This window comes from Capsicum annuum, chromosome 10 (genome assembly GCF_002878395.1).
Source record: "Capsicum annuum cultivar UCD-10X-F1 chromosome 10, UCD10Xv1.1, whole genome shotgun sequence".
NCBI lineage: Eukaryota > Viridiplantae > Streptophyta > Magnoliopsida > Solanales > Solanaceae > Capsicum > Capsicum annuum.
The window spans coordinates 77,243,047-77,256,532 of record NC_061120.1 but is presented as its reverse complement, the minus strand read 5'-3'; the positions used below and the strand labels follow the sequence as shown (position 1 = coordinate 77,256,532).

At 28.6% G+C, this 13,486-nt stretch overlaps 1 protein-coding gene across 1 annotated transcript; it reads right to left on the bottom strand.

The window, feature by feature from the left end:
- Window positions 1-269: 269 nt before the first annotated feature.
- LOC107844261 (remorin) lies at window positions 270-4,911 on the bottom strand. The gene is made up of 6 exons (XM_016688720.2): window positions 4,714-4,911; window positions 1,984-2,031; window positions 1,633-1,720; window positions 1,186-1,262; window positions 734-798; window positions 270-616 (listed from the first exon to the last, which is right to left on the bottom strand). The coding sequence occupies exons 1-6, from the start codon at window positions 4,865-4,867 to the stop codon at window positions 413-415; spliced, it is 636 nt and encodes a 211-aa protein (XP_016544206.1). The 5' UTR covers window positions 4,868-4,911; the 3' UTR covers window positions 270-412.
- Window positions 4,912-13,486: the final 8,575 nt, after the last annotated feature.

Sequence of the window (13,486 nt, the reverse complement as noted above, 5' to 3'; positions counted from 1 at the left end):
TTTAGGACATGGCGATGCATACAATATGTAACCCAGCCTTTTTGAGTTAAAGCTGCCTGAACTGTTCTTCCAGATAACATGAAGTTTGCATCATTCAAGTAACTATCACGCCTTGGATATTTCTAGTACCTCCAGCTGCAGTAAAAGCTTCTACATGTTTTGGCTCTAGATTTTTCAACTCATTGGACTTCACAAACTACAAAATAAATTCCCTCCAAATGAATTATTTCTGAAAGTTATCAAAAAGGACTCAATATCATGACATTTTATTCAACATGAGTAGTTTTCATATACAGAGTAGAAAACAGAGAACCAAATTGCATATTTATTTAACACACACCAAAAAGCAGCAACATGACATTTACAAAGTGAAAATTGAAAGTCACCCGTCATAATCTAGTTCATAACATCATTAACGTCCACAGCATCCAAGAAGCTGTTTCTTAGGGGTTTGACCAGTAGCGCGGTACTTGGCTGCCGTCTCCTCTGCTTTCAGAAGTTCTTCCCCTTTTCTTGCGTCAACCACGGCTCTCTTCTCATCTGCCTCCTTACAAATTAATGCTACTTCATTTTTTATCTTCTCTGCATATTCATCTATCTTGTGCTCTAGTTGATACTGCAATTTCCACCAGCTTATCAACATAGACAGATAATCTAATCCAACATCCATATATCAGAAAACCAAAATGGTCAAAAGCTATGTTGCTTATGCCGTCCAAAAATACTGTCGCACCTGTGTCGGATCCTCCAAAAATGCATATCCATGATCCGACACCCTTGAAAATATTTTTGAAGAGCCTAGGCAACACAAATCAAAAGTATTTTGATTCTTATCATAAACTGGACTACCTGGACTTCTGCATGCAGTGCATTTACAAAAATTTTGGGTATCACCAGACAACAAAAATCAGTACTAAGTTTTCATGTTACTCATATTGCTAGAGATAAAGGTTTCTTGATATTGACCTATTACGAGAAACACAATTTGATCTATAGCCAGAAGTGCAGAGTAGTTCAGTAAGAACCACTTTCATAAGTACGCGAGTGCTAGTATATTTAAGCATTATAAATCACTTAGATATTGAGATATTTTTCCCTGTACATCATTGCTTTCTTGAAGGATATGTATTTCAAATTCAATTGAAGATGCACGTATAATTGGACTATGAGCATGGTTACCTCAACTTTCTTCAGTTTTAGCTTCAAGCTTTGTTCTTTGGGTCTTCTCCCATGTTGCAACTTCAGAGAGCTTTTTTTGGGCCCTATTCAATAATAAAAACAAGGTTAAAAATGCTAATGCATTGATTGTTCACATTATATATGATCTAAATGAAAGTATTAACTTCTCAACCTAAAGAGATATGGGCAAATTAAAAGAATTTACGTCTTTAGAAGGTGAGTATAGTTAAGTTATCCAACGAACCGTAAAGATGCACTAAGGTGCAGCGAGTTTTGCAGTCATAATAATTGGACTTCTAAAAACTTAATTAAGAACAATGAGACCTCCAACATAGTGAAAAGAAGTATTGATAACTATCGTTTACTTAAGTTAATACACAGGCAAAAATTAGAACAATTGTGCAATGACTGAATAAAACATAATGTATAGAGAGAGAGAGTTGGAATTCCTACTTGTTATCCACTTTGCTTTTTTTGCTATCTTCCCGTGCCTTGATGAAAGAAGACCTTTTGTCATTTTCAAGCTGTGAAAGAGCAATATGTGAAGAAAAATAAGAAATAAAGCCCTTGTTAATATCTGAGCTATGACCAATTCCATCCAATTAAGTCATTCAATTGAAGTTTTCGGCACTATGTAACACTGTTACCAGTGAACTGATCCACCATCAAGATATTCAGATTTTAATTTTTCTCAAGGAAATTATCAGCTGTCATTAATCATCAAATTAAGCACAGCCCTAAAGTCCCATCTCATGTTATAATAGGTGTCGCCAAAACTGATTAACGTCTAAATGTAACACATACCTCTGTCAAGAGATCCCTTTGCAACTTTCTTTGATGAAATATCAGTCTCTGCCAAGATCAGGAAACAACAACATATTATGTTCTCAGAAAATCACAGGGGAATGTCTCCGGAGAGAACATGCCCCTCAAGATATATGCAACGCTTAATCGGTGACCATTTATTTTTATTTTGTTTTCTGCTCTCCGCTCCTTTTTACCAAAGGACTCACCACTTACTTTTGTTGCTAATGCATTGCTGTTCAGGAAAAAAATGATAACTACACCGATGGCTCATTATCTGCGACGTTATTTATCAGGCAATGAAGGACAGGCCATACTCCTACCAACAACAACTATCGCTTCAGTCCCAAACAACTACATACACCGTCAAATTTGCTAATTTTCGTATCAATTAAGCCTTTGATATCCTAATCTTAGATTAGAATAAAATTTGCATATTTAGAAACTATGGTATTATACAATCACAAGGTTCTTTTATCTTAATTTCCTCTCTACCCTATTCCTAGAACTGTTAATTGAAATGGAAGAACAAGCAATAAATCGATAGGAAGTTCTTTTACTTTAGTAAAAAACTAGAATGAGAAATCGTAGTAAAAAGATCAGCATCAACTTACAACTGTCAGTATGAAGATTGAATACTAAAAAAGATGGCATCAAAATTCAGAATATATCAATATAATATCAAAAGCAGCTATGATTTTGGAAGACGGAAAAAAGAACAGCTATGATATTACATAGTCCTATAATACCAACTGAAATTTCACACTTGGGATTCCACAATATAAGTACACAGCAATAGATAACTTATTTTCATTTCTATGTATATCAAATAGTTAAAACTATGGATCTTAATAACATATATTGACAGTGTATATAATATTTGTGATTATACCCAGTACTATAACAGGTCATTTACCCTTTTTTGTAGGTATAAGCATACTATATTTACCATCAATAATCACCTTAAACTGGTAGTTTTCAACGAGTAAGCGGACAGTCTAATTTTTTTTTGATACTGCCAACATAAAATAAGCCTGGACACTAAACATATAGTAAAAATTCCTTTTCCTGTCAACTTTTAACTTATACACAGTAATTTTTACATGCTATCACAGGTTGTAATTTACTTTAGTCATTGCTGTAATTTTTAGTATAATAAGTTTCTTGTTTTAATATAGAATTTCAATTTTAGATTTCTTTAAGTTTGTTTAATTGTTCAAACATCGGTTTTTTGAATTTCAAATTACTCAGATAGTTTGTTTAGTTATTCAAATATAATTTGTTTAGATTTTGTGTGTTAAAAGTTGATTATTTAAAGCCCCTGATGCTTGATAAAATTATTACGAGACTTTTCAATTCTCTCTGTCCTATCTTCTAAAAACTAACAATAATTATCATCGAAGGATGTGGTACAGTGCATGGGTTGCTTCTTTCTTAACTAGAGGTCTCGTGTTCGAGTACGCGGCACGAATTCAGATTAGTCAAACACTAATACGGACACCGAACATCGAATGAGAAATTCAAAGAAAAAAAAAATAACAATAAATATGTAACTAATGTTTTCAGTCAGGTATATATTCCTCCTTTTTGTTTTATTTTACTTCATCTTTGTTGACTTGAAATGCTCTTAAAAGTGCATTTTACTAAATTAACCTTTCTAATAATATCTTAAAACTCTGAATTTTACCATTAATTGTACTTTATTTAAGAGTAGAAAGTCAAAAGTTCTTTAGACTTTATAAATTAGACAAATAAGTTGAATGAATTATTTTCAGTATAAAAGACCAGTAAGAACTCATTTGAATAGAATTAAAATCTGATCAAATTAGTTTTTAATTTTTTTAGATCTTTTTTAGGTGTTTGATAAATTAAAAAGTGCTTAAAAAAAAAAGCTAAAATCTAATTTTTAAAAAGTAAGAAGTTGGTTATCCCAATTTTTTAATTTTTTTTATTAAAATTCTTTTAGGTTTAACTAAAATGTTTATCTTTTTATTCCTTATATTTTTCTCCAATTCCAACAATAACCTAAACTTATAAACCTTAAATATATATTTTTTCTTTCTTTTTCTCTTTATTGTTGCTTCTCTTCGTCTCTTTTCCCTAACTTCTTATTCATCTTTCTATTTTTTTTTTAACGAATCCATCATTTCATCGGAGTTTATGTATTTTTTAACATAAACAAATTGTTATAAGCTTGCAATATTACAATATAATGCTATTTTTATATAAAAATGATCCTAAATTTTTTATTTTTAATATGTAAAAACGAAAAAGTAACTTATATTTATAAATTGTCCTTACATAATTACTTTACGTTGAAAGTACATTTACATAAAAATTATTTTTAAATTATTAGAATTAAAAATTATAAATAATTCATTTTATTTATGGTATTAATAGTTTTAAGAACATTTAAATTATTTTTGCAATTAAAAAAAGTGTTTAACAACACTTGTTTATCAAATACATCAACAATATTTTTTTAATTTTCAACATTTCTGTCCAAACACTTATCAACTTAATTTATAAGTATTTATTATAAATTTTATCACTTAAGCTAAAAAAAAAAACTATCTTTTAACTTCACTTTGTTGACTTGACTCTTAAAAACTTTAACTAAAGTACATTTATTAAATTTACTTTACTAATAATGTCTTAAAACACCTAATTTATATATTAAATAAATAAATTGACTTAATTATTTTTAGTATATATAGAGAGATAATTAACCTTGTGGTGTGAAAAGGGTGGGTGCTTGAGGTGTAGTAGTAGTACCATGAGGTGGTGGTGCAACAGCGTCGTTAGGAGTAGCAACGGATGCAAGAGGTGGCTCTTGGTTTACTGGCGGTGGTACTCCTGCTTTAGTAATTGTCCTTTCTTCCATTAGGGGAATAGAAGCACCATTTTTGAATATATTGCTATAAACTAAAGTAGATATTATTCCTGTGCACTTAGTAGGGGTGTTCACGGTTTGGTTTTTAACTAAATCAAACCGCGATTCAAATCAAATCGATTAAAAAAATCGATATTTGATTAGGTTTGATTTGGTTTTGAATTTTAAAAAATCGATACTAATTTGGTTTGATTTGATTTTACCCTAAAATAACCGACAAAATAATCAAATCGAACAGATATATATATATTATAATTATTTATATATTATTCATAAATACAATCTAAATATTTGTTACATTTTATATTTTAATCATGATTTAACTTTAGTCGTAACACATTCAGTCATATGTCTTCATCTAATTGACAGTTTTTTATGAGATTCTAAATGAATTTCTCATTTTGAATGACAAATGATACTAATTGTGAAAATAATATCTTGTTGTATATTGAATTATACAGCTGAGATTCATTAGATTATAGACAATCACTAATTTTAACAAACCAAACTGAACTAAACAGACAAGAACCAAACCGATGGTTATTTTTTTATTTGGTTTGGTTTGGTTTTAGAAATTTTAAAACCGACTAAGTTGGTTTGGTTATGATTTTGACCAATAACCGATCCAAACCGACCCATGAACACTCCTACCTGTGATCTTCTTCAATCTAACTATCTATTTTCTTCGTTTTATCAAGTTGAATTATGTCAAACGGGTCGGCCCGACCCGGCCCAGCCCGGCCCACTTATAAAAATCGGTCCGGTTTGATCCGACCTGATCAGACCACGAGCAGTAGGGAACCGGATACCGGGCTGGTTTATTTTTGGTTTTAGGCCCTGTTAACCCGGTCCGGACCAAGTCCGATCCAGGCCTGCCCATTAACTTGTCTGAAATCGGCCCGGTTAATTTTATTTTTTTAAAATAAACGAACGGTCTAATTTACTATAAAGTACTATTAATTTATTATATTAGGTAACATATGTTTTATTTAAAGAAGTACATATATTTTATATGTGTACATATATATTGAATGGTACGTATATATGTGTATATATCTTCTATAGATGTATATATTTAACGTATATATGTGTATATATTTTATAAATTAGAATATAACTATATATATAGTGTGTGTGTGTATATATTGTAGTATATTTGATTTAAAGTAGTACGTATTTATTGAATGGTACGTATATATCTTCTATAGACATATATTTAACGTATACATGTGTATATGTCTTATAAATTAGTATATAAATATATATAGTGTATGTGTGTATTATAGTATATATATTGTAGTATATTTTATTTAAAGTAGTACGTATATATTGAATGGTACGTGTATATGTGTATATATCTTCTATAAACGTATATATTTAACGTATGCATGTGTATAAGTTTTATAAATTAGTGTATAACTATATATATCGTGTGTGTATATATTGTAGTATATTTTATTTAAAGTAGTACATATATATTGAATGGTACGTATATATGTGTATATATATTCTATAGACATATATATTTAACGTATACATGTGTATATGTTTTATAAATTAATATATAACTATCTATATAGTGTGTGTATATATTATAGTATATATATATTATAGTATATTTTATTTAAAGTAGTACGTATATATGCGTATATATCTTCTATAGACGTATACCTTGGAATATTGTTCTATATCATGAGCCGGGGGTCTATCGGAAACAGCCTCTCTATTTTCTTGGAGGTAGCGGTATGGACTGCGTACATTTTACCCTCCCCAGACCCCACTCTGTGGGAATACACTTGGTCTGTTATTGTTGTATCTTCTATAGACGTATATACTTAATGTATACATGTGTATATGTTTATAAATTAGTGTATAACTATATATATAGTGTGTGTGTATATTGTAGTATATATATTGTAGTTTATTTTATTTAAAGTAGTACATATATATTGAATGCTACGTACATATGTGTATATATCTTCTATAGACGTATATATTTAATGTATACATGTGTATATGTTTTATAAATTAGTGTATAACTATATATATAGTGTGTGTATATCTTCTAGTATATATATATATTGTAGTATATTTTATTTAAAGTAGTACGTATATATTCAATGACATGTATATATGTGTATATATCTTCTATAGACGTATATATTTAACGTATACATGTGTATATATTTTATAATTAGTATGTAACTATATATATAGTGTGTGTGTATATTGTAGTATATATATTGTAGTATATTTTATTTAAAGTAGTACGCATATATTGAATGGTACGTATATATATCTATATATCTTCTATAGACGTATATATCTAACGTATACATGTGTATATGTTTTATAAATTAGTGTATAACTATATATAGTGTGTGTATATTGTAGTATATATATATATAGTAGTATGTTTTATTTAAAGTAGTATGTATATATTGAATGATACATATATATGTGTATATATCTTCTATAGACGTATATATTTAACGTAGACATGTGTATATATTTTATAAATTAGTATATAACTATATATATAGTGTGTGTATGTATTGTAGTATATATATGTTGTAGTATATTTTTTTCAAAGTAGTACGTATATATTGAATGGTACTTATATATGTGTATATATCTTCTATTGACGTGTATATTTAACGTATACATATGTATATGATTTATAAATTATGTATAACTATATATATAGTGTGTGTATATATTGTAGTATATTTTATTTAAAGTAGTACATATATATTGAATGGAACGTATATATGTGTATATATCTTCTATAGACGTATATATTTAACGTATACATGTGTATATATTTTATAAATTAATGTATAATTATATATGTAGTGTGTGTATATATTGTAGTATATATATATATTGTAGTATATTTTATTTAAAGTAGTACATATTTATTGAATGATACGTATATATGTCTATATCTTCTATAGACGTATATATTTAACGTATACATGTATATATATTTTATAAATTAGTAATAACTATATATATAGTGTGTGTATGTATTTTAGTATATATATTGTAGTATAATTTACTTAAAGCAGTACGTATATATTGAATGGTACGTATATATGTGTATATATCTTTTATAGACGTATACATTTAACGTATACATGTGTATATGTTTTATAAATTAGTAAATAACTATATATATAGTGTGTGTATATATTGTAGTATATATATATTGATAAATATGTTTTATTTAAAGTAGTACATATATATTGAATGGTGCGTATGTATGTGTAAATATCTTGTATAGACGTATATATTTAACGTATACATTTCTATATGTTTTATAAATCAGTATATAACTATATATATATATATATATATATATTGTAGTATATGTTTTATTTAAAGTAGTATGTATAGTCATATATATTGAATGTTACGTATATATGTGTAATTGTGTATATGTGTATATATTTTTTAAATTTTAATGTAGTATATACTATATGTATAGTGTATATATATTGTTTAACGTATTTAAAATGTATATAGGTGGATATATATAGTGTATATTGGATTTTTTTTATCGGTTTTGATCGGATTTCAAATCGGGTTTAGGTGGGTTAGACCGGATTGGACTAAGTGGGCTGGTTCAGAGTTGTTTCTAAAAAAATTACTATTTAACCCGGACCCAATCCAACTCACTTAACTACAACCCAGCCCGATCCGACCCATAATCCGACTAAACTTAGCGAGCCAGTGGGTTGGCCCAACCCGGGTCACTTAACAAGTTGAATATACTATGGGGTTTGATGTCTCTTCCTTTTTGTTGGTTTTTTTCTCTGACGTAGATGACGCTCCTACATTCTCACGGCTTATTATGGCACAAATTATTTCTAGTTTTTTATACTGATCAATTTCTTTTTTACTTTTACACCAAAATAATCTGGAAAAGTTACTTTTTCGTATTTAAATAAATTGTAAAAAGGTAGGAAATTTTATATTCGTGCTTTAGAGATTACTCCATCCACATCAATTTATGTGCTTCAAATATTAAAACTGAAATAATTTTTTTATTTTTTTGGTTAAATTTTTTATTATTATTTTAATTATTAGTCAGAATAATCAAAATAGTACCTTTTATTTGATTTCTAGATATGTAAATCTTAATTTTGAAAACTAAAAACTCTCTCATATCTAAATTTACGATGAAAATTTAGAAATTAATTTGAAAACTTAAAACTCTCACATATCTAAATTTGCAATGAAAATTGAGAAGTTAACTTTCCAAAGTCAGAAATGTGCTGTATAAATTGAATATTTGTTTTCATGCATATGACCACTGAAAGTGGCTTTTTATCAAGAACTCAATAGATTCCGATTTCCTAACCAGATTAATTAGTAGTTTAAGGTTAAAAAATAGTCATGTAATTTGAAGTTCACGTTATGAGTTCTGTTTTAGTTTTTTGCTTTTTTAAAAAATACCCTAGTAATTAATGAAGTCGAGAAAAATGATAGGATTTAATATTCAAATTGAGTAAAGATCGTACTCTCTCCATTCCACGATACTTAAATTATTGAAATATTTTTTAATGTTTAAAATATTTGAATTATTCACTATTCATGGTAGATGTTCAAATTTTTTTCCAATATTATCCTTCATTAATTAACTTTTCAAAGTTAAGTTTCAAATTAATTAACTTCTCTACAAAACGATAAAAATGAAAAAACATGTCTAATTTATATTTTTTTTTATGTGTGTTATATTTCAACAATTCAATTATTGTGGAATGAAGATATCAATATATATTCAGTAATTTATTTTATTTCTTTTTTCTATGTACCTTGCAGTTTAATCTCTTCTTGGATTGTTCAAAAAAAGTGACCCCTAAATCCATGAATTATGTCGTTTATATGGTTATTTTAAATGTAGTTGATTAATTCAAATGCTTATCCACATATCATTTGTAATTCTTAAACATTTTTTCTTCTGCAGCGAAATTACTAAAATCAAATTACGATAGTTGATATTTCGGAGTAATAAAATGTTTTCCGAGCATAGGCCATAGAGTATATGGTGGCTTACGATAGTAGAACACGTGGGTTCTGTATTTTCTGCCACGGCCATGCGACACGGATGTCAATTGTCAGCTATAAACGCTGAGCTGATCCAAAAAGCTCTACGCCGCTCCATTGCCAATTTCCCACCCCGCCCCCTCCGCCCCTTTTCCTGATCCCTTTTATTTTTAAAGCAAAAAGATTGATATGCTATTGAACTATTAAAATTTATTTATTTATATTATTTACTATAATTTGATTTATTTATGTTATAGCCTTTAAAAAGTTTGATTATTATATTACTGTTGTTAAAAAAAATTATGCCATTATTTTTAATATAAAAACAACAACAATAAATTCAGTGTATGCCCACCAAGTGGGGTCTGAAGATTATTTTTAATATAATTTTATAAAATTATTTTTGTTACATGACCTCTTATAGAAACTACGTTATCAAATTTAAATTAATCAATATTATTTAAAATCAAAATAAAAAATCACACGAATTTTGAATGTATCGTTTTGATTGATGAGACCCGAGGGGGTGTTAATGATAAATTGGAGGTTTGGAGACAAACATTGGAGTCAAAATGGTTCAGGTTGAGTAGGACCAAGACAAAGTATTTGAAATGTAAGTTCAGCGATGTGATACGGGAGGACGAAGTAGTACTGAATTTGGATTCGCAGGTTGTTTGTAAGATGGATAGTTTTAAGTATTTTGGGTCTATGATTCAGGGTAGTGAAGAGATTGATGAGAATGTCACACACTGCATTGGGGAGGGGTGGATGAAATTAAGGCTAACCTTAGGAGTTTTGTGTGATAAGAAGGTGTTTCTCAAGCTTAAAGACAAATTCTACAGAGTGACGGTCCGTCTGACCATGTTGTATGGAGCAGAGTGTTAGCTAGTTAAGAACCCTCACATCCAATAGTTGAAGGTGACAGAAATGAGTGATATGTGGATTTACTGAGGTAGATAGGGTTAGGAATGAGATTATTCAGGCGAATATGGGAGTGGCCTCGGTGGAGGACAATATGCGGAAAATGGGGTTAAGATAATTTAGGCATGTAATGAGGAGGGGAACAGAGGCCCGAATTCGGAGGTGCGAGAGGTTAGCTTTGGATGAATTCAAGCGGAGTAGAGATAGGGTGAAGAAAAACTGAAGGAAGGTGATTAGACAGGACATGAAGCAGCTACAGCTTACCGAGGACATGATCCTAGATAGAAAAGTTTGGATAACTTGAGTTAGGTTAGTAGGGTAGTGTGTGTTGGTGGGTTGGGGGAGGTGGGGGCTTGTTGTGTGTTAGTGTATCATAATATTTTCTGGGTGTCTTTTTCTATTATTTCATCTTGTTTCATGTTTTATTACGATCTTATTTACTGTCTCTATGTCTTGAGCCAGGGGTCTATCGGAAACAACCTCTCTACTTCTTCGAATGTAGTGGTATGAATTGCGTGCATTTTACCCTCCTCAGACCCCACTAAGTGAAAATTTACTAGTTATCTTGTTGTTGTTGAATTTTGAATGGATCAATATCACCAAATCTAAATCACTCTTATTTTAATGGGTCTAGTTTTTAATTTTGATTTTAAGTAATATTAATTGATTTGAATTTGGTCATGTAGACGTCTAATAATATGTCACATAGCAAAAATAATTTTATAAAAGCACCGTTAAAAGATAATGACACGAATGAACCTTTATGTAATAACAATAGCATCGATGAGCTAAATTTTTAAAGACAAATTACATATATGTGCCAAACTTTAATGGGAGATATAAATAAATCATTTTCGATGACATATTTAACTCCTCCTCCTCCTCTTCTTCTTCTTCTTCTTCTTCTTCTTCTTCTTATTATTATTATTATTATTATTATTATTATTATTATTATTATTAATTGAGCACAAATTACAAAATTTTGAATTTGATTTATAGTGTGATAATCACTTGCAATGACATGAAAACTACAATTAATAATAAAAATACACATCATCAAAGGAGAAAAAATCAAAATTGAAAGAAAGAAGTTTTTTCATTTTTTATTGTATTCTTCTTCCTCGAGAAGCTTCATCTATTTTCACCATTAAAGCACCAATAACTCATATCATATATCAGGTTCTTCTTTTTCCCTCTTATTTCATTATCACCCACCTTTCTCCTTACATTCATCCTATCTGTCGTCTCTTTCAATTTTTCTCTCATTTTTCAAATATAATTTTCAGAGATAAATCATAGATAAAAATGATAAAAAAAATTACAGGACATGAAAACAACTTAAACAAATGGATATATAGATCGAAAGCAATTCAGAGTCATAATCGCGACATTCTAGAAAAAAGAACTCAAATTTTCGATGTGAAATTCAAACTTTCAAAAATTCTTTAATGATTTATTTCTACCTCAAAGTCAACAAATTCCTTTTTAACAACTCTTTCTTCTCCTATAAAAAAAAACACATTCCTTTACAGACACTCAGTTGAATTTTTTTCGTTGAAGAAAAAAAAATCACCTTGACTTTAGCTTTAGATCTTTTAATGATTGATGCAAATTGAGGTTGAAAAAAATAATAAATAAAAAAATTAAAAACAAAAAAGATTAAGGTCTTTCACTCCCTCAAAGGAGAGTGTACTTTACTTGTTGGACTAGGTCAACGAGTATGCTTAATAGGCACACTTTAAAAAAGGTTAGGAATTCAATAGGAACATAACCTAATTAAGGGGCCTACTTAGGTATTCCTCCTCCTCCTCCTCCTCATCATCATCATCATGGTCGTCGTCGTCGTTATCGTCATCATCATCATCGTCATCATTTATTATTATTATTATTATTACTATTATTATTATTAGAGTCATCATTATCATCGTCGTCGTCATTATTATCATTATTATTATCATTATTATTATTATTATTATTATTGTTATTGTTGTTGTTATTTTTATTTGTGAATAATTTTTTGTTTTGATTTATTTGGCCGATTTTAACTTGATACAGAATTCAAGAAAGGAAAGAAATAATTTCAATTCTATTCTTAATTTTCTATATTATAGAAACGCTGATTTCGACATGCCTGCTTCACCAGCTACTTCGTGATTTTACTATATCACCCTAATTAATAATTATAAGTCATTTATGTATTAGAAAATTAATAATATTTAATTAAAAAAGAGAAATAGACATTTATGATATGTCTATTTTATCTGCTTCAACCGTGATATTACTATATCACCCCTAATTAATTATTATAAAAATTAATACTATTAAATTTAAAAAATATTCATTTATGACATGTCTGTTGTAGCTTTTTCAACCGTAATTTTACTAAATACCGCTTCTAATTAATTATTATGAGTTATCTAAGCATTACAAAATTATTAATATTTAATAAAAAAGATAAAATAGACATAAAATGATAAATTAACTCTTGATGTCTTAAATTAAGTCGACATATTATATGAGACTCACTTAAATATTTTTCACAAATATTTTTTTATAGTAATTATGTTATATCACTTCTAGTTAGTCGTTGTAAGTCATTTAAAAGTGACGCAATGCTTAGATGACCATAATAACTAA